The sequence below is a fragment of the Fistularia commersonii genome, chromosome 6 (assembly GCF_037954325.1).
Source record: "Fistularia commersonii isolate RoL2024-O1a breed Wild chromosome 6, RoL_Fcom_v1.0, whole genome shotgun sequence".
NCBI classification, from domain to species: Eukaryota; Metazoa; Chordata; class Actinopteri; order Syngnathiformes; family Fistulariidae; genus Fistularia; species Fistularia commersonii.
The window spans coordinates 12,634,876-12,662,552 of NC_141289.1; the positions used below are offsets into that span (position 1 = coordinate 12,634,876).

Genomic DNA, 27,677 nt, shown 5'->3' on the forward strand with positions numbered 1-27,677 from the left:
GACCGCCTCAACCCACAATGACAACGTAGGCTAACTTGTACTCTGCACGATTAGCATTTGGGTAGATTTTATTTCAACTGGGACGGCTTGTTGTATTTTTAACAGTTTGACTGCATCCAGTCGTAAAAAGCCTACGTATTTGTTATTATTGAGTTATTTTACTCATGTTGCCCATTTCAGTGCGTCTTGTTTATTCTGGATGCTAATCGTGGGAGGTTAGGAGCAGGAGTAAGAGCATTTCTCATTTAAAATAGCAGACTAATGTTTTGTGTCCTTGGTAGAAATTATACAAGGCTAAATACAGCTGAGGTGCTTTTGAAGTTTAAAGTTGGTCAAGAGTGAATAACTGTGAAATAACGATTTCCAATGTTTACAAATTATTTTGCACCCTCTAAATCTAACTGCGCTTTTACGTTAGCTAGGCTAGTCTCAATATCATGACAATTGCTGAAATGCATCGAAGAGGCTGTTGGAAATGAGTGATCGAGATGATTAAAAGTGAATAATATTTTACAGTGTCAATGGGATATTCTAACATTTTAGTCATTTCTGTCATTAACCTTGGACTCTGTGGGACTTTTATTCTGAAACAATTCACCGGATTTGCTATTTGCCTTTCTGTCTAGCTTGACACTGTATACCCGGCTATTTTCAACCTCGGTCATCCGGACAGTTGCTGCTCTGTCACCGGAAGCCGGGACGTCATACTTGGTAGCTTTAAGACTTGATGGAAGAAATAAAGAAAAAGAACCCAGGCAACCCATGCCCATCCACGCCAGGCTGTGATAAGAAAGACTGCAGCACCCAAACAAATATCGGAGTGCATGGTGAGATATACAGAGAAACACGGCATTTGTCTACTTCGACTTGTGTTTTGAGTGAGATCATCCCGTCCAAGACGAGTTTTTGTTTTCTTGCTAACTATCTTTGACTTAATATTTGGACAAAGTCATTTTTTTGAATAACCGAAGTAACTTGTGACCATAGAATCTTTGGTATTTGAGAAGAAAAACAAATATCAAATTTCCAGGAAGTCTGATTGAAAATTACATTTTCAATTTAATTGAAGGGAGAGGTGTGGCAATTAATACTTCTGAACAAAGCAGCCATTCCAACTAATAAAGACATTATTAATCCCATGACACGGAAACTGAATTGCCACAGAAGCATTACAGTGTGCAAAGTGTTTTATTACTGTGTGAAGTGTGCAAACAGTAATAAAAGAAGGAATATGCAGATAGAGGCTATAGATACAAATAAACAAAGACTAAGTACAATACACAAAATAGAATATGAAATATGGAAATAAAAGAAATGCCTTGTCCCAGCATTTTAGCATTATAGAGTATTATGAAAATAATAGGTCAACAGTAGGAGATGCTGGTAGTAAAAATGAAATTATAAGTAAGGTGTCTGTGGAGGTTCTCAGTTATCCAGGTCGTGGTGAATTCTTGTTGTGGCAACTGAACCTGAATTTCTCCTCTTGAAGAAGTTTCACCAATCTTCCAAGAGGCTTCTTCAGTTCTGATGACCTATGGGGACTTTCAAAATATAACTGCCAGGGTTTTAGGCCAAAACCCTAGCGGTTACATCAAGTCCAGTTGCCACAACAAGAAGTAAAGTGTCCAAGTAGTAACGGCATGAAAATTGCTTCAACTATTTTCGCAAATTTCCCAAAAATGATCATTCTACTCTAGAATGGTTTTGCGTGGAAACTGTTTTGTTATTGTTTAAGGAAGGATAAAATGACATTTCTTTCACTTCTGTCATTCCACCAGGTCATAGTCCCAGGCTGTCAAAAATAAACCTGTTCACATTGTTGAGTTTGTGGTTGGAGCTCTTCCCGCAAGAACAATCTGAGGAAGATGGTGACAATAAGGTTAATATTTTTCCCATCCCGTATTTATCACACACTGAGAATGTATTTCACAAAATTGCAATCATCGTCCTTTAGATCCAAAGGCTTGGACTGGTGGTGGTGCGGGATAGTAAAGTGCTGGGACTCCACTGTTCAGGATCTGAGATCCATGCAGGACAGGCAGCGATAATTCAACATGGTGCTCGACTGGTTGACTGTGAGCTTTACTTCTCAAGGAGACCCTGCGCAACCTGCCTCAAGATGATCATCAATGGTGAGGACGAGGGGACTGACTTTCGATAGGGTTGAATTCAGGTGGACGTAAAAACAGTCTGCCTTAAAATGGGGTCCTTACATAGGTCCCATTTTGTTTATCGAAACTGTTTTATATGTTTTATTACGGTGTGTAACTATGAGTAAGGACCAAACACTGTTTGTTTTCCAGTTGGCGTAAGTCAGATCTCCTTCTGGCCTGGAGACCCTGAGGTGAGCATGCTGAGGAAACCCTCCTCGACAAACTGTTCACACAGCCACACGGACATCCGGGATTGCATAACAGAGGAGGCTGCGCTGGACGCGATGGCGACAGAGAAACTGAAATCTAACAGCCGCCCCCACATCTGCGTGCTGCTACGGCCTTTGGCGCCTGGCCTGTCACAGTTTGTTGAACAGACATCCAGAGAATGTGATTTCATGGAGCGAATCAGGGACGACGAACCAGAGCTGGACACAGAAGATGTTTTCAACAGGTGACCCCATGTCGCCACCTTAATTGGTACCATCATTCATCTAAATCATTGACTGCTTTTCTGTAAATATGCGAACTAGTGTAAATCATGTCTGTACTCCAGGGAACGGATGAGACACCTGAGGAAATTTTCCAGGCACTTCTTGCTGGAAACATCCCAGGAGCACAGGGACATCCTGAGCCAAATGGGTCTCGAGAACTATTGCGTGGAGCCATACTTCTCTAGCCTGAGGCACAACATGAGGGAGCTGGTGGAAGTTCTGGCTTCGGTCGCGGCTGCGGTGCCTGAGCAACACTACGGCTTCCACCGGTGAGACGCTTTTTGATCCACACCTGCTCCTCCATCACAAGTGTTAGATTTGACCCGCTATTTCTTTTTCTGCTCTGGCTGATTGTTGTTTCTGGTGTCCCGTCTAATCCAGGGAGCAGACCTCAGCTGCTAACCTCAGTCAAGAGGGCGTATCTCAAGACGTGGCTCGTCATTGCATTGTCCAAGCGAGGCTGCTTGCCTACAGAACAGGTTTTCTTTAGTTCAGTGCTTCTCAATTATTTTCTGTTACACCCCCCCCCCCCCGTGAAGAAGAAAACATTTCATGCCCCCCTCACTCTCCATCCCAACTATGAACAGTATCATTTATACCTAAAATTGTTATATATATATATACCGCTGCATAGCATTGTATACATATTGACATGAAAGAAAAGAAAAAAGAAAGAAATATAGATCAACTTGCAACAAAGACTAACTTTATTAACATTGTTTTTTAGTCTTACAGAAAAATTTAAAGTGCATCAATTTGCCGGGAGTGTAAAAAAATTAAATCCTTATTTGTTTAAACTATAAACTTTTTTTGACCAATTGAGCCATTTGATACTGAAAAATAAATTTGATAAAAATAATAACACATTCAAATTGATCAGCAACATTAACTCAGGACACTTTTTTTCAGACACAGTAATCACACCAGTCTTTCTTCGTGTCCCAGCATAGTAACAGTGAGGCCAAGCGCTACATACACTTCGTCATATTTCCTCATATTTCCTTAGTTTGTCTCATTATCTCTGTCTCTCATCGCCTTTCTTATCATCCCAGTTAAATATTTTTCCATGGTGTCTCTTGAAGGTTTGTTCACTGTACTTCATATCTCCTGCTCTGTACCGTGTGTGCGCGTGCTCGGTGGAAAGAAAAAAATCTGCACTGTAGAGTTACAGTGCACACTCTAACAATGAGAGCGCCACTGACACCTACTGTGGATCTGCAATTACACTTTATTCTACTGCAGCAAAAATAAGCATGTTCCCCTGGGGGGGCGCGACCCACTATTTGAGCAATGCTTTAGTTACACATTTCTATCTTACAAGGTGTTATGGACCTCGGCTTATTGACATTCAGTCAGATTAAATTTGACTCAACATATTTATAACAGATTTGCTCTTACTCTGCAATAGACTACCTCCAATTACTAAACCTCACTCTGGCTGGTGCCTCAGGAGAAGAAACAGTTCTTGGTCTCACCAAGACCTCAATGTTGAGAATGATTTTACCTCAACACATGTTTATATGAGTTGAATTTTCTTGCACAGTTTTTATGCCGCGCCCCCAAGTCATTTGCTGCTTTTCAGCAGAGACTGAAATGAATACATGAGAAAGGAGGGTATTTGCCGCTGGACAAGGTGTAAGTTAAGAATGCATTTGAACCAGTTTATGGGTCAAAACCTGCAGTTTCAAAGTTGTGCCTTGTTAGAGATTCTTCTATTTTGAGCTGAAATGTGACACACGATTGTGAACTCTTAAGATTACTGAAAACTACCTACAAAGGCTTCCTTTGTCCCCACCTGTTTGTGGGATGTTCTTGCTTGCAGCACAGCTTTGACAAGAGGAATTTTTGCCAATAATCTTCAGACTAACACAAGTAGTAGTTACAATTATACTTTAAATTTAATTTTAAGTTTTTTTGCTTTTTTTTTTAATGTTGGGCATTTCGAACATTGTCACTTTCAGTCATCTATTTGATTCCAGCCTCTGAAATGCATATTTGTCATTATTCTTTTATTCTCTAGAGGATCCTAAAGTGGGCGTGGGTGCTGTTATCTGGGCCAAAGGTCGGTCTGTAAGTCAGCCTTTTCATATTTTTCTCCAGTTCAGAGTAAAATGATGTCTGCTTTTGAAACGGCAGTCAGTAGATGTATCTCCCTTTGAATAAACCACTGCCCTGCCTCAAACTGTATGTGTGGCCATTTTGCTTCTCCGACTCAGTTGATTTGTTGTCTTGTGTCAGTCCGGTCATGACGGAACCGGATATCTGCACCTTGTGGGTTGCGGGTACAATGCCTACCCTGCAGGCTCTCAGTATGCTGAGTACCCACACATGGACACCAAACAGGAGGACCGACAGAGACGCAAGTACAGATACATCGTCCATGCCGAGCAGAACGCCCTCACATTCAGGTCAGCACAGGATGATGGCGGAAAAAAGCACACAAACAACAAATCTAACAATGGTGAGGCCTTTATAAGAGATCTCACTGAATGTCTCTAACTGGAGTTTTTCCCCATGGTGCCTTCAGGACTGTAGATATCAAACCCGAGGAGGACACCATGCTGTTTGTGACTAAATGTCCTTGCGACGAGTGTGTTCCTTTGATCCGGGGGGCCGGCATCACACACATCTATACCTCCGACCAGGACCGGGACAAGGACAAAGGAGACATTTCTTACCTTCAGTTTGGTAGCCTGAAGGGCATCCTGAAGTTCATAGTACGTAAACAGATACATTTTAAAAACAATTAGATAATAAAAAAGAAAAATTCTTGCATTGACATGCATTCCACTTTTATTGCGGTATTGTGCTAAGACTTATGGTAACCTTTGAGGGCGTAGTTGACAATCTGCTGCTTTGGCTGGAAAGAATAAGTCTTTGCTTCTCAGCGTGGCACAATCTGACATGTTTCTGTTTTGACAGTGGCAGAGGAGTCCTCCAGCCTCCCCCCAGCTCATCACTAGTAAGTATGATCAATGCGTCTGTTAAAATGCTTTTTTTTCTTTCCTCTTCCTCCCTTGTTCAAGGTAAACCCATAGTGGAACTATCATTCACCAATGTCTCTACTGGATATTAGGATGGATTTTTGCTGACATGAGTTTTATGAATTTAAATAGATAAATCACTTTTTTTTCCTTTAAATGATTTCACAAAGCTGCTTTACTTGTACTAATTCTTATCACATCATTACGTTTTGTAAAAAATGTTTTACCAAATCAATTGCATCACAATTACCCGCCACAGGGTATGGAGAAGTTTAATTCCCGATTATTTGAAAACCCTTAAAGAACATTTAAACAAAATAAATCTGACAAAGCATCCCCAATCTGACATTTGCAGTATAAAATACTTTTTTGAAAAGTCTTTACTTCGTGTTCTGATGCTATTTATGATAATTCTTAATTATTTTCTCTTCTGTTTTTTTTTTTTTGTCATCTATATCAATTCCAAGATGATTTTTGTTTGTTTATTTTTTACTTTTTATCATTTATTTCACAACATTTTCAGATACATCTTTTTATGAATAAAAATAAAGTGTATTCGTTGTTTTCCGATGGTTATTATAATAATTCTCTAATAATTTCTCTTTTATTTTGTTTATTTTTAATCAATTTCAAGACACTTTTTGATTGTTTGTTTATTTTTTTCATCTAATTTGTTTTGTAATTAAGATGATATTTTTATGAACTAAACTAAAATGTGTTTTCATCATTTTTTGATGAAAAAAATAAAATAAATCTGATCTTTCATTCATTGATGAAAATTCTCAAATAATTTTATTTTTAGGTTTTGGTAATTTTTAATCAATTCCAAGCTGATTTTTGTGTGTTTGCTTAGTTTTCGTGTAGTTTATTTTGCTTAATTTTCAGATTTTTTTAAATATGTAATATATTTACATCATCTTCAATACTTATTATAACTATGTTCAAATAATTCCTGTTTTATTTTTTTGGTCATTTTTAATCAATTTCAATGTAACTTTTGTGTGTTTGTATTTTTTTTTCATGTGATTTATTTTTTGATACTGGTATTAGTATTGAAGGGATTTCTAAATGCCCCCAAATCCTGAATATAGGAGTAAAAGTTGTATCTTCTCTTCCAGATGGTTATGTTGGGAAGCACGGTAGGCAGGCCGAGCAGGAGAGTCACTGCAACAAGAAGCAGTGCACCAACAGATCCCACAGCTCACCTCCCGTCATTTGATTATGCATGAATGGACATGTGGACACTTGGATGAGCCCAAAGGGCACAGAATCGGGAGGGCGTGTCCGTTCCACACATCATTTTGAAGTCGCTCATTTCTCATGTTGGACTCTGTTTTATTGAGTTTCATTTGTGAGGGACTCTTTTCTGTGTCATCTGTGATTGTTGAACTTGCTGCTTTGAAAACAGTCTGTTTGTGTCATGGCCAGGCGGGAAACAGGGAAACAGGAGTTTTTTTTCTGGAGCGTTTTCTTCAAAACGTATAATCATAAACTTTCATTGATGACAAAAGGCTTGCAGGAAGATGCGGAAACTGTACTGGGGGTGGAGATTGGACTATTTTAACCGAAAGGAACAAAAAGGAAAAAATAGATATATTAAAAAAATAGTTTATATTGATAATTCAAAGTCAGATTTATCAATGCCATGTTTAGTTGAACAGATCTTTATTTATCATATTGGATGTACTCCTCAGAATATCGAAACACTATGTAATGAGCCCTGCTATTGACCCGTCCAGGGTGTACCCCGCCTCTCGCCCAATGACAGCTGGGATAAGCTCCAGCTTCCCCCACTAGCCTGAGTACAGGATAAACGTCAGAAGATGAATGGATGGATGTAAGCATTATGGCGGGAGGCTGAGAAGAAGTCTTATATTTAAATAGTAATTGTGCTGGCACTCATAAACTTGAAAGGGGAAAAAGGCATGTGGAAGACACTTGAATCGAAGATGTCGTGCTGTCACAAATGTAGCATATTTATATTGCATAATAAGAAATTTAGGAACGATTGGTTTCAGATTTAAGATCGTTGTACTGTCGTCTTTATTGTTACTGTGAAATCACTTTCAAAACCGATGTTTTACGAAAGGAAAGCTTTGGCACACTGCTTTGCTTTTGTTATTGTAATAATTTCGATGCTCCGTAGATTTCAGTGTTGCGTCATCAGCTTTATCCTCCCTGCCCTTTGAATGCTGGCTGAATCGAAGTGTGTCTGTCAGTTCAATACCAGGACTGTAAGACACAAGTGATATTGACTTGTCATTTCAACTGAACCACTGCTCAAGGCCTCATGTCGGTTTATCACCGGTACTCGTCTTGAATAACTGAAAGAAGTGAACGCTGTAATTTTGAATGTGTTAAAAGATCAGGACGGGTATTCCTGGCAATACACGGTAAATGATGACATACTCGCATATTGCATTACCATTCTTTTATTTGTTTTGTGTTACAAAAGCATTGATGTGGAACAGCGGGCATTCGGAGGGAGACTGTCTGACTGGAACTAAAGCTGCTCAGGGCTGTAGCTGGAGGGCCGAATGAGTCCAAAACAAAAGTGGTAGTGGAGTTTGGCCAAAGTGATTAGGCATCTTGTATTATATTCGTTTTCCATGTTTGATGTTGTTTAACACGATCACACCCAAAGCAGTTGGTAATACATTTATTTTGTTATTCTTTGTATTTAATAATCATTTGAAGGAGGAAATGGGAAAGGACAGTGGCACTTCAACAGCTGCAGTCAGCCACAGCGTTTTTTTAAATCACTGTATTTAACACTTGATAATCGAGTTTGGGTTTGAACAGCTTTACAATAAAATTCTTGAAACAACAATACACTACATAATAACAATCCGTTACTTCAGTAATTTGACAAAATGTATTAAATGTTTTATTTTATTATGTGACAACATCCGCATTTTGTAATAATTTGCCATATGGTACATTAAACATCAACATGATGACAAACCAATGCAATGTTGTGAATTTACCCACATTTTTTTTACACCGCAATAGTTCTCAGGGATCTTTTCGAGGACAGAAATGTGTCCTCATGGTGCCTGATTTGAAGGTTTGCTGGTCTGTGCTGACTTAAGGAACTAGTTTAAGGGCCTGATTTGCTTGCTGTTTTATTTTAGCAGGATCTGCATCTCATTGGGGTTTTCTGGCAGGAAGGTATCTGACTCCGATACTGGGGCTTTTTGCTAGGGTGCCATGGCTGTTGCTTGGAAGGGCACCAGAGGTTGATAGCAGTCAATGTTTTTCAATCTTGTCGCCCATCCATCCTGCCCATTTGTGCTTCCGCATTGGCTTTTGCACCTTTTCCTGGGCTGCATTATGTCTCCTTGCCCTCTGACTTGCCAGCGTGGGTCTTGGAGAAATATCTAAAGCTTGCTTTGCTTTGCCACACGTTTTTTCTGACCACCAGCCCTTTTTGCTAGTGACTTGACTCTAAGGTCTTTTCAATTTGCCTCAAAGCTTCCCCATGGCAACTGGCAATTTTGGATAATGAGGCAAATTTTATTAGACTCATCATCTGCACCAAAGCGGCTCGAAAGCCATCCTCCCATGTGGTAGATTTACGAATCCCGAATGCAGTGGCGGAGTTTTACTCTATTGTAACGGCTATTTTTCCCCTTTTCTAAGGCATCAAAAGAAACAACATCAATTGAAACATACAGAACTTTTATTTATCCTCTTAATTTTCTAAATTTCCAGCTTTGTATTATTATGTAAGATATTATCTATAGTTTACAGACACAAATGATCCTTGCGGTCACTGAGGGAAAATATTTTTAGTGCAGCTTTTCCATGCGACTTTGTGCCACCTCAGTTCACTCACCTTGGTTCACCTATTTTGTAAGAAATCAATTTGCAAGCTGTGGCTCAAAAAAAAGCACCTAAAAAAAAAATCACAAACCATTTTAACTCATTTCTCCTTGGAGAACAAACCGTGTGCCCAGAACACCTCAAGTTTACCTCAGTATGAATGAAAAAATGCTTATGTGTGTGTGTGTGTGCGTGTACATATATATATATATATATATATATATATATATATACACACGCACACACACACATAGATAAGTATTAATCACGGATTTACTACTGAATTCCTACCCCTTTACGTTTTTAAGTAAGAAAAAGGCCATGTTGGGGTTGTTTCTCTAAATTGCTGGTTTCTTCAGATCCTTGATCTGTTCCAAGTTGATATACTTGTCATTTAGTTCCTTGTTGGTGTGTGGCCAGCCATAACACAACTGTTTTGTTATTATGGGTTAGTCTGGTTCGCTGTCTCAGGGGAAATCCCCCCATTCTGGTAGGTTTGATTTAACTAGTTTATTAGTCGAGACTCAGTCCATTTGGAAAAAATGCTTAGTAGCCACCATGACGAAAGCTCTGGTGAGGGCCTAAGGCTGTATACTATCTGTGCAGGTGAAGCAGCCGTCGTGTTTATCCTTCCTTACAGTAGCTGAAGGATCTGGTGGATCACTATCTCCTCCTCCTCCTCTTCTTCCTGTCTCTTCCTGTTAGTTTTAGAGGTTTCCCAGCTTCAGCACAGGTGATGTCTTCTGCAAGGCGTTGCCTTTCTCAGACGTCCAAGTCTATCAAGGGCACGACTGACAATGATGGGTGCCATTTTGGGGTTTTGTGATGCTGTTCATGTCCTTTTCCAGCTCTCTCTGCACAGTTTAGTTGCTGGCAGGAGGCCTCTCAGTGCACTTCAGGAGGGCCAACCTAATTTTGAAGGCTCTTGCGTGAAGATGTACCAGGGACACCAGGTTGGGCTTTCAAGCTGCATCTAATTTTCCATGCTTTGCATTTCCTTGTTGTCAGAATGATTTTCAGGCAATGTTGGTTCTTTCCTTAACCCCCCCAGGCATTGCCTGCTCATTGCCAGGTGGTTTGCTTGATTATCTCACCTGCTTCATTGAAACTTTAAGAGATCAAGTCACATGCAGTTAATAAGCTCATCTGCAAATGATGCCTATAATTTAAAAAAAAAAGAAAAGCTTTTAATGCACTGGTTCTCCCAAGAGAGCAGAAACCCACCTCCCCACACCACCAGCTGTGGCGCTACATGCTACAAACAGTAAACAAAATCATGAATGATCTTTTTTTTTTCTCTCTCTCTTTTTTTTTTTTTTTTACAAAAGAAAGCTCAGTGATTGAGATCTATTCTTGCACAAGTTTTTAATGAACCAACAAAGAGAAAAAAAGACATAATGTCTTGAAGATTTTTTTAAATAGCATGACTGTTAATGGGTTATTTTTTTTCTACATTTTCCTATCGATAAAAAGTTGGGCTAGAGTGTGGGAGGGTAGATGAGCGAGGGACTCTAGGAAGCCGGTTTCTTGAGATCCCTGATCTGTTTGATTAAGTAGGTTTTCTCGTCATTGAACTGCTCGTCGTCCGTGCGATCTTTCTGGAAGTTGCTCAAAAAGTCGATGAGTTTGGTCTGGTTCTTCAGTAGGATGTCGATGATGGGCTGGGTCTTGTTGGGATTTGCTACAAACACCTGAAGAAAAGAGGAAAAGAAGATGTTTTTCCTTCCTGGGAACGACAGCACAGTTATTCATCTAGTAGATTAACAGTGTGGAATATACTATTCAGGCCTTATAATATGCTTATTGATAACGGGAGTAAGTAAATGATAACATAAAAATTTAAAAAGTAAAGCCTTGAGCACCACTGCTATTTCTGCTAATTGTCTATGACTGTTACAAACTGTTTTTCAACTTTTATATCCATAATGTTAATGGTAAGCTAAAGTTCATTTGCAAATTTAGATAGGTGCATGTTTTATTTGTTTATTGTCACTATCTTGTTTATTGCAGATATTCCTACTTCCTGTTATGTCAGGTGTCAGGTTCGTTAGCATGGGTTGTACAATTTCACTCGGAATTTTCTGCATATTTTCTACATCTTTTTTTCTACATCTTTGAAATACTTTAACAGGAAAAACATGGGGGTGAAAAAAACCCAACACGACTCCTCCAGCATACTGCAAACCATAACGTTACAGAACCGCAGTAGCCCGCAAAATCAGAATATTGGTCATTTCAGAGGAGTTGACAAAATCACTGGGTCGGATCAGATGCCTATAAAAGCTGCATTCACTGTTCCATTTTTCTTCACGCCACTTCTTAGTCCATCAGGCTTCTTTTCCAATCACTCACCTTGGCGCAGCCTGTCTCTCTTTTCTACTTACCTTGAAGACGTGGAAGGCCTCAAACTGGATGTTGAGACTCTTGTCTCTCAACAAATTCATCATCAACTTGAGATTCTCAGGCTTGCTGATGTAGCGCGTCATCACCGTGAAGTTGTGCCTGTCCAATAGAAGCTCCCCTAAAAGCTGGAAGACGCGAGACAAGTTTCAGTTTAACACAATAATAGCTTCTTAGACTTTCCAGTGGGGGTTAAAATGTTTTTTCAAGTCGCAAATGAAGGTTTTTTTCCCCACCAACTTGCCTGAAGCTCCAGGATCTCAGTATGAATTTGAGCAAAATCTCCAACTTAAGAAAAGTAAAACTCTTCAAACCTTTAGAGATTGCCTCTTGGTGACGTAGTTCTCAGACAGCAGCAGCTTCTCATAGTCAGCGAACACCTGCGATCACAGTCCCGTATTCTTTAGTATTCAAATTCACATTTCTGTATATGCAGTGCTGTTGGCAGCCACTGAACACAAGTGAAAAAAACAAAACAAAAAACAAGCTTTAATCTCCACCGTCCCACCCCAAAACATGCAAAATAAACAATCGGCTATGACGTTCGAGTCTCACAGACGGGCTTTTGCACTTGAGTCAGCAGCAGGTTTGTTGGATTCATTCAAAAAACCCTCTGCACACTCCTGTTCTCATCTGCAGCACTGAGCCGAGGATGAATTCCACTGCATTTACCTTCTACCCACACCAAATGTGAAATATAACTGAATGTGTGGCCCCCCCCCACTCCCCGGCACATTTTAAGATTCATTTTCAAGCACTTGGCATTTTGATTAAAGCTAATGAACCTATGGCAAATGTGTGTTTGTCAGGCCTGAAAACCAATTGATCCACAGCTGTTCAGAACGCGCTTGGGCTCACTTTGTGTTCAGACAGATGTTGCAGTGACATTCAGGTATCTATCAACATGCGTCTGAGAAGGTAGTCCTGTGTGTGTCTCTTCGGACCCGCACACATGAAAAGGGCCCCTCTGCTTGGAGAAACTCACAGCACAGAGCGGGGCTTTGTACCGTATTTGCACCCCGACGCTCCGCAGGCTTTTTCACTCTTTCCCCTTTTCCTGGAAATGTGAGTGTGGTAGTTGCATTTATCTCTCACTTCCTCCTTCTTCTGCTCTCTTCTCCAAATTTTTAGATGAGGCTCTTCAGACACCTGTTTGCGACCTAAGTGTGTTCAATATGATTTTTTTTTTAAATGGATGACCAGCCCTTTGAGCACTGCGGTATCTGAAACATGATCCAGTTTCATATATCTGCCTGCATGTTTCCTCTCAGCGATGTTCCGGGTAAAGCAGCTGTGCAGAGCTTTGGACAGTAGTCATGTTTATGCCCTCAAATAGCTTGTGGCTGTGTGACCTAGATGGGAGGGGAGGTGGGATAGGTCGCTCCTGGCAACGCAGTTCAAAATAAGACATCACATTACAGTTCTCCATCATCACGCGTTTTCAAGTCCAGGTTAGAGGTAAGGCGTTTGAGAAAAACATAGTGGGTCACTCACTGCGTCATAGTTGTTTTCAAGGTATTCGGCCACAAGTACTTTGTGTCTTGTCAGGAGATCCTGTGCACGGAGACAGTAGGGAAAAGTAGAAAGACATTGGGTTAATTGGGGAAGAAAATGTCCTTTTCCCTTCCCAACAGGAGCAAATGTTAACAAATACAGGCATTCCTGCATTTTGATAAAGTAGAACAAAATTGAATGTGGATTGTCCCACAATGGGGACATTTCAATTCACACAGCAGAAAGTGGGCACTGCAGTAGAGGTAGAAGTAATACCTACACACACACATATATAGATATACATACATATATATATATATATATATATATATATATATATATATATATATATATATATATATACATGTATATGTATATACACATATATACACACGTACATATATACATGCATACATCTTCTTCCTTCGTCTTATCCCGTCAGGGGTTGCAAAATATATATATATATATATACACACACACACACACTAATATATGTACATATATATGTATGTATATATGTGTATATATATGTAGATATACATATATATATATATACGTATATATATGTATATATACATACATACATACATATATGTGTATATATACGCATATATGTACACACATACATATACACATATATGTACACACACATATATATACATATACATACATATATATATATACACACATACATATATTTGTATATGTACATAAATATATACATACATATATATGTATATATACATATATACACACAAACATATATATATACATACATATACACACACACACGCACAGACACATATGTGTGTATATGTATGTATGTATGTATATATATGCAATACATATACACACACATATATATATGTATATTATAATATATCTAAGTTGGAAATATATTTATAATAAATATGAGTCAAAACAGTTGCAAAGAAAATATGAGGCCTAACAAACGACCAGCAGAGAGCAGCTGTTTACAACAGCAGTGTATGTATGAATGGATTATGAATGAGTGAATGAATGAATTCTATTGGGAGCAGAGCTGGATGTTAAAACACAAAGCAACTAAAAGGAAGGACCTGCGTAACAAAAGCAGACAAAACAAGAAAAACATTTAACAGTCTATTGTTATTTATTAAATGGCCAAAAACAGATCTGATCCTTCAATTTAGAGAAACCTGTGTGCGACAGCTTTTTCATATGACGATCATTTAAACTAAAGAGGAACAGCCGGGACACCTTGAAGGTGGCGAAGGCGTCTGATGCGATGTCGAAGGGTGACATCTCCACGTAGTTGAAGAAGCTGTGGAAGTGATCTGAATGAAGGACTATCCTCGCCAGCGGCTCGTGGCGGATGCACTCCCTCAGCATGATGCCGCAGTTCAGTGCCACCTGGTGTGTCTCGTACCTTCCAGGAGCGAGAGAACGCCTGAGTTAATGGAGCTGTTGCGCTCTCTGCGGAAAGCAAACCAGCTGGGTTTGACTCACCCTTTAAGCAGGATGAAGAGGACCTCTTGGTGGGAGCAGAAGTACTCAACCGTGGGACATCTTGTCCCAATCTGCCTCCTCAAGATGTTGTTGAAGATCTGACATACGTCCTTCTTCCCCTGGAAACACATACATTCTTGTATTGAGTGGTTTTGTAACAATCAGCTACTTAAATTCAAGCTTAAAGTTTTGCAATGAAATGTCTGCTGCGTGGGTGTTTGATTTTTGTTGGATTATTAAAATCTTACACTAAAATTTCTTAAAATATTATACTTTAAAAGCAACGTCCAATAAATTTGAAATGGCTTATTTGAATTATAAAATGTTCACATTCAAAGGATTAGAGGTTTGGCCAGACATCGATATCAGTCGTAAAGTAAACATCAGTGACCTCAAAATATTCATTCAATCAAAGATCTGTTAAAGTCAAGTCCAAGAGGACAGAAATTTCCCGGTGACATCTCATGCCAGAGTAAATTCCTCAGGTCTTTACCTCAAAGTCTATGACCTGCAGATTTTCCACCAGTGATATGAGCAGGTTGCTGTTGTACAGCTCCTGGGCCAGCAGGGCCACGGTCTCTGTGTGAGGCTCCTTGTCATTGCTCCCGTACAGAATCTCCTTCATGGACACCAAGCACTTTGACACCTCCTCGGATGCCTGTGAGGAAGAGAGGAAGGGTTAGAGGGGATGAAACAGTGGAGCGGAGGAGGGCGAAAGTACTTTGGTCAAGCAAATGTTACTATATGCTGCTTATTACATATTGTGACACATCTCCCTGCAGTAAAAACATATATATATATATATATATATATATATATATATATATACACACACACACACACACACACATACATACATACATACATTCATTCATTCATACATATGTTATATTTACAGAGATGTTTATCGGTTTTTATCTATCTTCTTGAACTCTCACACTGACTTCGGTAATCCTTTGGTATATTAGTCAATGCATTTGCACAACATATTATTATATTGTGTATAACATCCTTGTCCAGCTGTATAGCCAAGAGCAGCAGTACAAGGTGTAACTAAAAAGCAGAGCCACAACCACTGTGTGTGCGAATGTACTTAAAATAATTCCAAAGAAAAAAAAAAAAATCAGATGCTATTGACTGTTACCTGCATGAGACATCTAATAAATTACATGTGATAAATTATAACGTGTGACAATTCTGCTGTCTATCAGAATAAATTCCGAGGTGACTGTTTGGTTACTTTGGATTTGCATTTTACAATCTCGTTGTTACGCAACACATAACACAGCATATTGAGGTGTGTGAAATAAAAAAATGTGGTCCTAAAACAACTGAACATATGTGACTCAGAGTCATCCTGGTGAAGGAGGAGGAGAAAGAGGGCAGGAGCTCTGAACCTGGACTCTGCTTTGGGCACTTTTCATGTGTGTGAGAGGGTAGAAGGCCTTGACACTGTAGTGTCAGGAGATGATAGGGCCGGCCTGTTCCGTGCTCTAATTTCACAGAAGCCTGTCACACTGTGCCATTTACGCACACGCACGCACACCCACAGGCCCTGTGTACACCTGGCCATCCTGACGCAAGGAAACAACTCTTGACTGTGTCTGTTCACGCCACGTGTCCTGGTGACCACCTGTGATCACGTCGCTGCTCACCGCTGTTTTTCACCCGCAGCAAGTTTACAAGTGCAACACGGGAACATAGCGATCACACCGAGAAACGATGAGGACTATCCAAAAGTGGAGTCTACGAAGACGTCTGTTCTCTTTACGCTGACCCTTCAATTCCTTTTTAAGGACAAGTGTCTTGTTTCCTAACTGGATGATCAGAGATGGGTGCGTGGGAAGGCTGATCGCTGGTCGGGCAAGAATTAAAAGAAGGGATAGAGTTGTTTGTTCTCAGCTCGTCAGGTTGTTATGGACACATGGAATTGGGCCATTATTGTTAATGTCACGAAAAGAAGCCACTGGCCTCCAAGACCACCTGGGAATGTCGCCTGAGAGGCCGAAGTCAAAGTGTCCTCAAAAGTGTCTTGGGTGTGTTCCCACCTGTATTCGTTGCTGCCCGCCATCGGATCAGCCGGATCGGATCTACTTGCGAGGGGGTGTCAACACCAACATGTTGCTTTTCCTCACCTTGTCTGTTTTCTTGTCCTGTTTGACTAGAATGGCCAGGTTTTCCCTCAGGGTCCGGACAATATCCACAGGACTCTTGTGGGATTTCCCGAAAAGCGGCATGGTGGACACACACCTGCCTGGGATGCAGAGAAAAAACACAACACGTATGAAGGAGCATATGAAGGGAATTTGTGATGTAGTCATATCAGCTGTACAAAGAGCAATAATCCTTTCTTTGCATTTCAACTTGAAGTGCTAGCCTTCTATTCCTTGCTAAGGATTACTGCAAATATTGGAATGACAGAGAGCGATGGCGCACAATATCAACGGCTTTATTACTGTGGATATACAGCCATTCTAATTGAGTATCAACTTATTATTTGCTTGTTTAAAAAGCCATCTATAAAGCAATACTAAATACTTAAAAAAGACAAGATAATCATTTCAGTCAAAATCCAGATCACTTCCCCCCAGTCCAGAGTTTTTCAAATCTTCACTGTGAAGAAATTGACAATTAGGCCACTGGTAATAAACAATTACCTGAGAATCTGTGGGGATTTATTTAAATATCTGCATGAAATCACATACAGAGTGAAACCAAAAGACCCTTTGGTTGGCATTACATTATCGAACACTGACCTTGTATATGTAGAGATGACAGGTAAGTTGAAATTTAAAAAAAAAACATCACATTAAGGATCTAATCTGATTGTGACAGCCAAGTCTTGCTGCCTCCCACCGCCCCCAGAAGTGCTCAAGAGTCCAAAAATTGTCTGCAGACTGAAGAGTTTGTTAGTGTTTTTTTTTGGCTAATCTCTAAGCAATTTACTGCTGATTTTGGGGAGGTTTCATTTTATTATCCCAGCAGTTTGGAAAATAATCAAGTGATTTGCTAAGAAGAAGGAAAAGATGAATAGCCAATTTCAAACAACTGGTACTAACAAGTATTAGGAACAAAAAGGGATATTTCGAGGGAATATCTCAAAAACTGCACTGGTTACACAATGTCCCTGTTACAAAAGCAAACCTTTATCAAAATGCTCAGTTGAAAGTGTCGTTTGTGCACCTAGTGTACGTGGCGGGTCGTGTCTGAACACATGTAAAGATTCCTGACGACAGAGCAGTTTGATCGCAGTCAAGTAAAGAAGAAGAATGTGGCCTCCCAAATGTAGCCTGGCTTCTCAAAATTAAATCCAAAGAGGAATGTGACACATTTGCCTCTGCCAGCAGGCAAATCACCGTAAGGATCAAGAATATTTGGAAATAGCAGAAGGCTTTGTATTTTACTTGAAACACACTAAAGAGATCTTGGCATGAAATACACTTGGATGAAAAATCCATAATGAAATCTTCACTGTGGTTTTAGTAGCATCGGCAAAGGTCTTGTTCATGTATAATCCAGACAGCTGGGTTGTTCATCATTTCATAACATCCAAGTAGGCCCCTGGTTGTGTTTTGCCCTGGTACTGTCACAGTGACACAGACTATTTGGGCATCAACATTTCAGACTTAGCCAGCAGATGCCGATTACTGCAGTATTCACCTTGCAGCAGGGCTACGGGCATGCGGACACACAGCAGCCAAGTGGAAACCAAACCATTTATTGCCCCCGTCGGCAGCGGCGGTGCTGTGCACCTTCAGTGCAGCTCAGTCATGTGGAACCTGAATAAAGCTGTGCAGGAGAGAGGGACTTCCACATTCAAGGATTTTTCAGGGGAAACAGATGGAGGTTTAAGGTCATTTATGGCAAATCCAGCTGCCGCCTGACAGTAAAAGACCATAAACGCCAGAAGGAAGTTACAAATAACAAACCGAGTGCTGTGTGTTTTTGTGTGTGTGTGTGTCGTATATGTGTTGTGAGAAGAATCTGGTTAAGTAGGTGACTGAGCGTTTAAAGGATGCAGGAAGTACCGTTGGCCTTCAGAAACAGGCCAGGTCACAAACAGGCAGGAGAACTTGTGACTGTTAATCCTCATTTGGGAATGTAAGGCATTACCAGCCACCCCCCAACCCCAACCATTCCTCCCCCACTTCCATTCAAACTAATTTCATCCAGATTACCACCACCACCACCATCCTCTTCCTTTCCACTCTTTTCCTTTCAATTTCACAGTGGGGGGAAATAAGGTCTGCAGGAAATCAAATTATAGGCAAAGTGTACATTTAACACACATGCACACACACAGACCTGTTTCCTGCCAATCAGGATACCAGTTACAAATGACTTCTCCACAATGAAGCTGCAGAGCGAATCAAATTTATCGGCGCACTCGTTTAAATATGAATTTTGTGGGAGAAAGACACTTTGACGTTCTCACTGCCTTTTGGTCCCTGAGATTGAGAATTAATGTTGTTTTTTTGGTGGTCGCCCAACTTCTACTTCAAAGAACTCTTAAATTTAGGGAAACATTTCTGCCTAGTGTGATCCTGACCGTGAATATGCGACAGGCTACTCATACTGTGGCATTTTGGTTGGAAATATCCAAACATCCCCGTTCTGAGCAAAACATGACCTTTCCCTGGGAAACCTGGGCTGTCTCCCGTTTGTTTGTAAATTATTTGGTCTTACTTGACGGAGCAAATTTTAGGTCCTAAATTTTCAGTTGACATGCTGGCGTTTGAGAACTGAAGGTATTTAAGAGCCTGATGAAAGTTACATTGTGGGTGGAGAAGCCAGATTTCTTTGGGGATTCCATCGAAAATATGAGATTAATCTTGAAAATTGCCCAACTCCATAAAACAACCACCAAACATGTGCCGGCAATTTCTGGCCAGTTTTCACCACAAAATATATTCAATTTTTGTGCTGGTACAGCTGCTCAGACGGCGAAACACAATCACTATTACTTGATTAAAAAAAAAACATAATAAATCAATCAATCAATCAGGCCTTTTTTAAAATATAATGTTATTCAGAAATAATCTCCACTGTGGATGCCTGAATGTGTTATGCCAGCAGGTCTCAAGTCAGAAAAGCTTTTTCCTTATTTTGTTTGTGGTTCGTAGAGAGAGTGGCCTTCATTTCTCAACAAATACTTGCATGCTTCCTTGTGTCTCTTGTGTCTAACATGGCTCAGTTGTCGTGCTGCAGCTTCTGAGAAGAAAAATGGTTTCATGGAAATATTTGATAGGCCAGTTGGTGTCTGATGACGTGCATGCATCTGTAGTTATAAAGATATCATCAGTAGCTTGCATTGCAAGTAGGTTCTACGTTGAGATTTTGAAATGAGGTAGAGATGCAGGTTGGTGTTTTTTGTTAAAAAAAATAAAAGCAAACTTCACCTGGAGCCTGGAAAAAGACTGACATTGGTAAAGGTGTGTCTAATCACCTCTCACAAACATGTCAAGCGTTTTAAACAAAGATCAATTGTTTGTAAAAGTTGAAAAGGTGGAATCAAAACAGCCGCAAAACAAGGAAACAGCTAAACTTGGAAGCACAAGATCAAGTTCACCCAATGAGAGTTTTTTTGTGCCTGTTTATATTTGTTCTTGTGCTCCATGGACATAAAAGCAACGACAGAGGAGCCGTAGAAATTCCTTTTTCTTTGTTGGGGGTTTCATCATCTCTACATATTTACTGCACATTCAAAACAGATGCTCCACAGTTTCAGTGTAAACATCGCGAAGACCCAATCAATTATATCCTCCAATAATCAGGGAACTGCTGAGATCACTTTGTCCTGTCCCTCAGCCTATTTATCACTTCCTCTGTGTGTGTTGTCCCTCCGCTTCTAAAAAGCAAAAGCCTCCCATTCACTGCTTCATCCTGTTCTGATGTCTTCATTTCCACACTACAGCCGGCAAGATGCATCAGGTGAACCCAAAAGTAGTTCCTTCAAGAGCTGTTAAACTTTCATACAACTTGAAGACCTTTTGATAGAGACGCCCATAGTTAGTCATTCATTGTTACAACTTTCATCTCAAAGTTAGAACTCTGAGTTTTGGAGCAAAAAAGAAATGCTTTTTCCTCACCTCAGAACTCTGAGGCTGAAGTAAGGACTCTAAAAGTAGACACTCTATCGTGCAGATTTTTCCCATTTTCACACCAATATTCAACATATTCAACATTGACACTTTTTGAAAACAAGGCTTTGGAAATGGGAGCAGATTATCTACTTATTATACTATGAGTGTGTTTGTGTACACAAGACCACACATTGCTGCCGTCAGCCTGTCAATATTTGTCAAAGCGTGAACAAGCAAGGAGGAACTAGTCACTGGAAGTGCGTCGCTCTCAGTCCATTTATACTGCAGGTTGAAAGTAGTCACTGGACATTTCCACAGTCAGGCCTAATCCTCGTTGCCACGGAGTTAAATAAACATTTTAGATTAATAAAGCAGCTACTACGAAGACTTTGGAATAGAATATACCGCTGTTATAATTCAACGCAGATGGAACTGAATGGACGGCAATCTCCTTAAAACAACACCGAAGAAAAATTCCTACAGAAAACAGACTGTTACACTAAACGTACCTGTAATTTCTACGACGACGTCTTTCTTGAGATACATATTCTTATCCAAAAAATGCAACAGCCTTGCATTGGCCCTCCCATTCTTGGCCCATGAATTCACAGGGTGGTGCAACAAGTAAGTCTCCTTGGATGAGAACTCAGTACTTCTAAAGATAGGAAAGGCCAAACTTGGAGGAACAAATATGCAATGTGTATCAGCAGGTGATTAGATATTAATAAAGTCACAGCTCTGAATGGTAGGTTCCGGTAGATTCCATTTCTGCCGGTATATCCCTCTAAAGCCTGCACACTGGTACTTCCAGAGGTCAATTTTAATCATCTAACAACACGTCTTTCAGCCTCGGAAAGCTTATGCTGTTTCTTAGTTCATTTTCACTCGCGGTCAACTTCAGCCTGACTAGATGTTATGCAATGGAATTAATCTGTTGCCCGCTGGGCTTGAACACACAAACATAGACCTCAATGCACACATGCGTGTACGCACACACACACACATACGCATGAACACAGCTGCTTTGTTTGAATATAATCTAAAAAGGAAAAAGGTTCAACAGTGGCACAAATATGAATTGCTCAGCTTTAGTCATCCAGGAAGCTTAAAATAAGGGCATGTTCAGTATAGGACATAAAAGTAACAGGGATGCAGAGACAGAAATTTTCGAGGACATTACTTCCATTACATTATCAACATTTCACTTGTTTTCCTCTTTCGCTGGTGGAAGACAACAAGAATATATGTTTCTCACAAGTGATGGTTATCTTATGCCGAAAAATGCTCCAAAAAAAAGAGATACTTCCTTCCTGTGTTTCATCACTGATAACTATTTTTTATTATTTTAAATTATTCTTAACTTTATCGAAGAAAATGTTGCACTGTTCACAACTAATGAAGAAGCCTTGCTGAGCTGCAGTGCCAAAATAACATTTTCACTGTGCCAGAAAGACATTTAAAGGACAGTTAAAAATCACATGCCTGGATGAAAAAATAAATAGACACCAGATAAAACTGCGCCCCAGTGTGACAGGAGAGTTTTTCAACAGAACAGGTCAGTCACCTCTACTATGGTGAATCTCAGCTCTGAAATTCACTTTCCTGATCTTACAAAGAATAACAATTCAGCTGTAAGCAAACTTTTCCGGACTTCTGCTGCTACATGAGCCTAATGCAAAAGCAGATGTCCAAAAAAGAACATATACTTCGCTCTCATCTTCAGCAGACCTGCTGGAAACAGTAACTTGAAAGTGCCTTGCTTTATTCAAGCACTCCTACATCCTGCTAGACTGATGGAAGCATTTGTTTATTGTAGTTTTATAGTAGTTTGGCCAGGGTTTAGTAATGTGGGGAGGGTGTGAGTAAAGTGGCTTTTTATAGACTGTTGATGCTGATTTTAGAAAGGAACAAAAAAATTAACACAGACATGACTTTACAATGGAAGCACATTAACCTGACAGAGTTTGCAAATTTTATATTAAACAAACTTAAAAAAAAAATGCTGATGTAAGCCTGTAAGCCAAAGAACAAATAAGTTGCATAAGCGGTTCACACTTTAGTTTAATGGCAGTGAACAAAAACATGGCAGGCATCCTCACTTTCTTCAGCTGATTGAGTCCTCATTGTTTAAATTCAAAAAGATACTATCAGCAGTATCATTTCACCACCTCATGAAATGTATCACGTTCTTTTTTATTTCAATTTACATTCATCAACTGAATATTTTACATGCTCTTAACATGTTAAATGTTAAATGTTAACATTTTAAAAAAAGGCAGCAACATCCTTTCTAACTTTCCTTCATGTTTTAGCATATTCCATCTTTAGAAAGTCCAGTGTTTATTACTCAAGTGAATTTCTTAACCTCCCCCGGTGTTTAAAGGACAATTTTAGACAGAGTTACCACTGACTTTTCTCTCTCACACCGCCATGATTTCAGATATTATTTAGTCTCATCACCTCTTAGGTTAAATCACTGGAGTGATGTAATTTGAGTGATTGGCCTCAAATACCTGTACCTTTGTGTCACATTATCTTTGCAGGTGAACCTCTCCAACCACCATTACATCATTCAATTACAACATATCCTCTATTGATATTAGCAAACTTCATCGACTCCCTCCCCCGCAAAAAATGCAACTTCTATTTTAGAGATCTTAACTTTGGTTCATGCTCAGTATCACCAACTGGTTATATTCGACGGGCAAGATATTGGAAATATATTCGTAAAAACATACTTGGCGGCATCTAATTAGAGTAAAATGTATTATTGAGAACCAGCTCAGGTGCGCATGTACGTGATGGTGCATGACATCCCTCATAGTGAGATGGTGATCCATGACAGAAGCCGAAGAACCAGCACAGTGACATTTTGTCGCACCCACATTTCAGGCAGCCATGATCGCCACTGGATACAACATGAACATCACAAAGAAAAATTGCCCTAATGTTGGTGGTGGATTTAACCTGCTGCCGACCAGGCCAAAGTGACACTTTTAGAAACCATGAATTTGAGTTTGAGAGGCATAATAAACTAACTGACTCAGAGGGTTGAAATAACAAGCAGATGTAACAACTCAAAATTCATAGACAAAAATCCAGTGAAGAGCTGCATTTGTCATGGATGCAATATGTCTACAAACCCCTTTGAGAAAGTATTCCTCAGATTTTCAATGAGATTTTCACTTTCTTCAGCTGATAGAAGTACAAGAGAAAAACCCAACAGCATTCTAGCATTCTGCTCTGCATGGAGAGGCACAAACACAAAATAAAAACAGAACTTTACTGAAAGACTCCTCAATGATGTTCACAAACACACAATCTTCTTGGAGGAATCTGCACAACAGTGCTTTCAAAAACAAACATTAACTTATAAGGTTCATTTCAGAGACTGATAATGATGCTTAGAGTCCCCCCTTTTGAAACACTGGAAAGAACTGTGTGGCAAAGGCCTCAACAGGCCTGGGCGGATGTGTACACTGAATCAGCCACCCTCACAGAAAATTAAATTCATGCATTCAGTGTTATGGCTGAGCAAGGGAGATACCCATTTACAGGGGGGGCAGCAGATACTGCAGTCAGCCATACTGTCTGCATCACCAAATAGAGAAAAAATTATGTTTTATTCTAATAAGGTATACTCAGACAAAAGCAATTCACAACAAAGGATAGTAAATTGGTAGATGTTGAACTTTTGCATTGGAGTTTGCTTAGTGACTGTGGCTCATATGACAGTAAATCGGTGCTGCGAAGGACATAATTCGGCAGATGGTTCATACAGACTGAAATCACATAATTATGTCTAGCTATCTGGCGCAGACACTAGTTTGATGGGTCACTCACGTTATTTGCAGGGTCAGTATGCACTTCTCAGTTCGGACATTTCTAATGATGGTCCATTAGTCAGTCAAGAAAAATTGATGTTGCCACACTAATACCGGAAGTGACGTCACCTTCCGTTCAAAATAAAAGAAAGGGAGCGGCGCACCACCTTCAACGATGGATATTTATTAGCACCATGCAGTAAACACGCGTTCTTACTAATCAGTAATCAGTATTTACTGCAATTTACGTAACACAGATGTTTTGTTTTTATCAATTGGTAGTTGTTTAATAATAAAAACATCATCCTTTATTGATCCCTCGTTGGAAAAATTCTGCAAATCTCTGCAATTAACCCTTCATGGATGAAACATGAGCAGAAGGCTGTTGTGCACCAGCGCAAGGGGGAAGTTAAGGGTCGTCTGTTTTGCTCGAAAATACTTCGCCACAACATGAGGAGCCGGGAATCGAACCAGTAATATTCGGTACCAAAGTCGATTGCTCTACGTCCTGCACCAAAGTGTACGGGTACAAGACATTAGATCATTTTAAATATTATCCTCTAAAAATCATTACAAATGACTCAAACAACTTCAGGATAATTACGTTATACTTGATTTTTCAGACCAAATAATTAATTCATTGAAAAGAAATGTCATATTTCGGCAGCGTACGTTTGGCTGTTTTGTTTTGAAATGTGAGACCGGAAGCTACATTGTTTTCGTTTTGGCTAGCCTGACGCTGACGTTTAAAGTAACGTAGCAGGGTGCAACAATCAAAAACAAAATATATTCACGTCGTGTTTGTGTCGCTGGTGAATTAAAGACTCCTTAAAAAGCGGTATCTGGAGGAATACGAGCTTTAAAGGCAAATTGCAGTAAATAGCCCATAAGGCCGCATAAACAGACCCAGACAATGTGATTTAACAAGGCTACACCCCTCTTGCCTCCGGCCAAACTCCCTTTTTGTTTGACAGATTTCAAAAGCTAATTACAGCCGTCTTCATCGTTTCAGAAACAACCGCTGAAAAAGCAACAAAACAGATCTTATAGGTCAATTCGGGGAATATTTCAACGCCCCAACCCAGGGTGAAGTTACAAAAGACAACCAAGGGCAGTAGTATCTCACCATTACATTGACAAGGAGGAATTGCTCTTCGCCAGTCAGGGCTAGATATGGTACTTACAGTGGGGGGACCTTTAAATGTCTAGTCCGATTCTTGCCTCGCTTCGCACCGCAGCCGAGCCTCCCTGATGAGCTTCGGCGGTCACGCCAGTGCGGTTTGTTAGCAGGACAGTCAGCTAAAAATGTGTGCGATACAATTTAAAATGTGAGGAATCTGTTGGGAAGGCAGTGCAGAATTCCATCTGGTTGCTATCCGGTGTTGTGTCGGGCTAGAGCCTACCGACAGTTCCAGTTCCGGTACAGACTTTTAAAATAAAAGCTGAAACTCTTCCGTGGACATATTTTGAACGAAGCCAGGGAGAAGCAGAATCGCTCTTGAAATCCAAATTTAATTTAACCACATGCCGAGTGAAATACCATAAATGATAAATCAATATTTTTTTCTTATTGAAATGTTTATTTCAGCTTTTGTTTTTCTACAGAAAAGAAATGTGCTTTTATATTGAACCAAAACTCACTTCCGGTGACTTGCTCTTACTCGTACCTGCCAACTTGACATATCTGTATCTTTCCAGTAGCTCGTCTTGTTAACGTTATCTCATATGGAGGCCCTTTTACTGCCCTGCCTCCTGTTTAACATTTCAAATGACATGTAAGAACTTGATTTTCTTTTGTCTGAAACAAAAGAAAGCAGAGGTTAGAAAGGGACCTCGATGGGTTTTAAAAAACTCGCAAGATTTACATTTTCAGTGCAGTGATGGGTTGCTTCCCTTCCCTTGAAAAATATATACGCTCAATAAAAATCACACGATATTTGAAAATGTACCTTCCCCTGCAGTAACCAACCTGAAACGTATTTGGTCATTCACTTATTTACATTATATTTAAATAAATACCGAACAAGAGTGTATGTTGAGGAAGCCATCACAGACTTTATTAAAGCTGCTTCTCATTTTTACATACAATTCAAAATTACATATTTACAAATATACACAGATAATATCTTTATATCAACACCATATTCAGTAGATATACAGTAGGAAAATAAAGTGGTCGCTGCAATGTGCTGCATAAAAAAAAAAAAAAACTAAAAAATATAACCGTTCTCATTTCTCTGGCCTCCAGGTCGAGTAGAAATAAGTCATTAAATTTAATTTCGTGAACATAATCAAACACTGACATGTTTAGTGCCCGTGTCAGCTTTTGTAAGAGGGCAGAAAATAAACTCTCACAATATACAACGACTAGTAAAAATATTTGCCTTGTTCCATCAGGGCTCTGAATTGCGAGCGACATGCCACAAAGAGTGATGATGATATACAGATAGACGAAGAGACTCACGAGAAAAATCCTCTTCACAGTTGACACGCTCAAGAGGAATACAATGTGAGGTATAGAGAGGACACATCTGTACAAGTGTAAAATACGTTTCTCGGTTTAACAGCACTTACACCCATCACACACGTAATGCTGGCAACAGTTGACGCGCTCATTTAGCTCACAGTTCAACACAGAAAGGCCTGTAAAACATTTTTTTCTCTTCCTTTCTCTGGGGTATAATGTTTCCTTTCATGAGGAAAACATGCGTTTCGTATCGTAGAATTAGATTTGAGAAAACAGTTGGAGGAAATAAGTCACGCGGATTACTTTTTTAGGAAAATCTCTGCATAGAGTATGTTTTTGTTTGATAATAGGGTTCGACTTTAAACAAAAAAAGAGGGAATAGAGAAGAGGGTTGTAAGATTATTATCAGAGGAAGAACCAGGTATCGCGCAATGTTCAGAAAAGCAGAAAGTCATCCTCATTGCC

The 27,677-nt window shown here is 39.7% G+C and overlaps 2 protein-coding genes across 6 annotated transcripts; one reads left to right on the plus strand and one right to left on the minus strand.

Annotated features, from left to right (window-relative positions):
- cdadc1 (cytidine and dCMP deaminase domain containing 1) lies at nucleotides 1-8,905 on the plus strand. Of its 4 annotated transcripts, none has more exons than XM_086148164.1 (12): nucleotides 1-25; nucleotides 627-827; nucleotides 1,779-1,879; nucleotides 1,955-2,132; nucleotides 2,304-2,607; nucleotides 2,710-2,916; nucleotides 3,029-3,126; nucleotides 4,668-4,717; nucleotides 4,886-5,055; nucleotides 5,175-5,364; nucleotides 5,570-5,609; nucleotides 6,750-8,905. In XM_086148164.1, the coding sequence occupies exons 2-12, from the start codon at nucleotides 728-730 to the stop codon at nucleotides 6,848-6,850; spliced, it is 1,539 nt and encodes a 512-aa protein (XP_086004290.1). In that variant the 5' UTR covers nucleotides 1-25; nucleotides 627-727; the 3' UTR covers nucleotides 6,851-8,905. The 4 variants fall into 4 exon arrangements, with proteins under 4 accessions (XP_086004290.1, XP_086004291.1, XP_086004292.1 ...); XM_086148165.1 differs by lacking the exon at nucleotides 1-25 and adding an exon at nucleotides 41-228; XM_086148166.1 differs by lacking the exon at nucleotides 1-25 and adding an exon at nucleotides 245-498.
- cab39l (calcium binding protein 39-like) lies at nucleotides 8,048-26,147 on the minus strand. 2 transcript variants are annotated; one of them, XM_086148168.1, is made up of 9 exons: nucleotides 25,930-26,147; nucleotides 16,974-17,092; nucleotides 15,332-15,496; nucleotides 14,839-14,957; nucleotides 14,590-14,758; nucleotides 13,351-13,410; nucleotides 12,171-12,236; nucleotides 11,841-11,984; nucleotides 8,048-11,147 (listed from the first exon to the last, which is right to left on the minus strand). In XM_086148168.1, the coding sequence occupies exons 2-9, from the start codon at nucleotides 17,073-17,075 to the stop codon at nucleotides 10,968-10,970; spliced, it is 1,005 nt and encodes a 334-aa protein (XP_086004294.1). In that variant the 5' UTR covers nucleotides 17,076-17,092; nucleotides 25,930-26,147; the 3' UTR covers nucleotides 8,048-10,967. The 2 variants fall into 2 exon arrangements, with proteins under 2 accessions (XP_086004294.1, XP_086004293.1); XM_086148167.1 differs by lacking the exon at nucleotides 25,930-26,147 and adding an exon at nucleotides 21,431-21,560.
- Nucleotides 26,148-27,677: the final 1,530 nt, after the last annotated feature.

What these genes read in the sequence shown, in the direction of transcription:
- cdadc1 (XM_086148164.1), top strand. Translation starts at nt 728, where the DNA reads ATGGAAGAAATAAAGAAAAAGAACCCAGGCAACCCATGCCCATCCACG. An exon ending in CAACACTACGGCTTCCACCG is followed by an intron (nt 2,917 to 3,028) that starts GTGAGACGCTTT and finishes CGTCTAATCCAG; the next exon opens with GGAGCAGACCTCAGCTGCTA. An exon ending in GCTGCTTGCCTACAGAACAG is followed by an intron (nt 3,127 to 4,667) that starts GTTTTCTTTAGT and finishes TTTATTCTCTAG; the next exon opens with AGGATCCTAAAGTGGGCGTG.
- cab39l (XM_086148167.1), bottom strand. Translation starts at nt 21,467, where the DNA reads ATGTATCTCAAGAAAGACGTCGTCGTAGAAATTACAG. An exon ending in AGGACAAGAAAACAGACAAG is followed by an intron (nt 15,497 to 16,973) that starts GTGAGGAAAAGC and finishes TCTTCCTCACAG; the next exon opens with GCATCCGAGGAGGTGTCAAA. An exon ending in CTCTTCATCCTGCTTAAAGG is followed by an intron (nt 14,759 to 14,838) that starts GTGAGTCAAACC and finishes CGCTCCTGGAAG; the next exon opens with GTACGAGACACACCAGGTGG.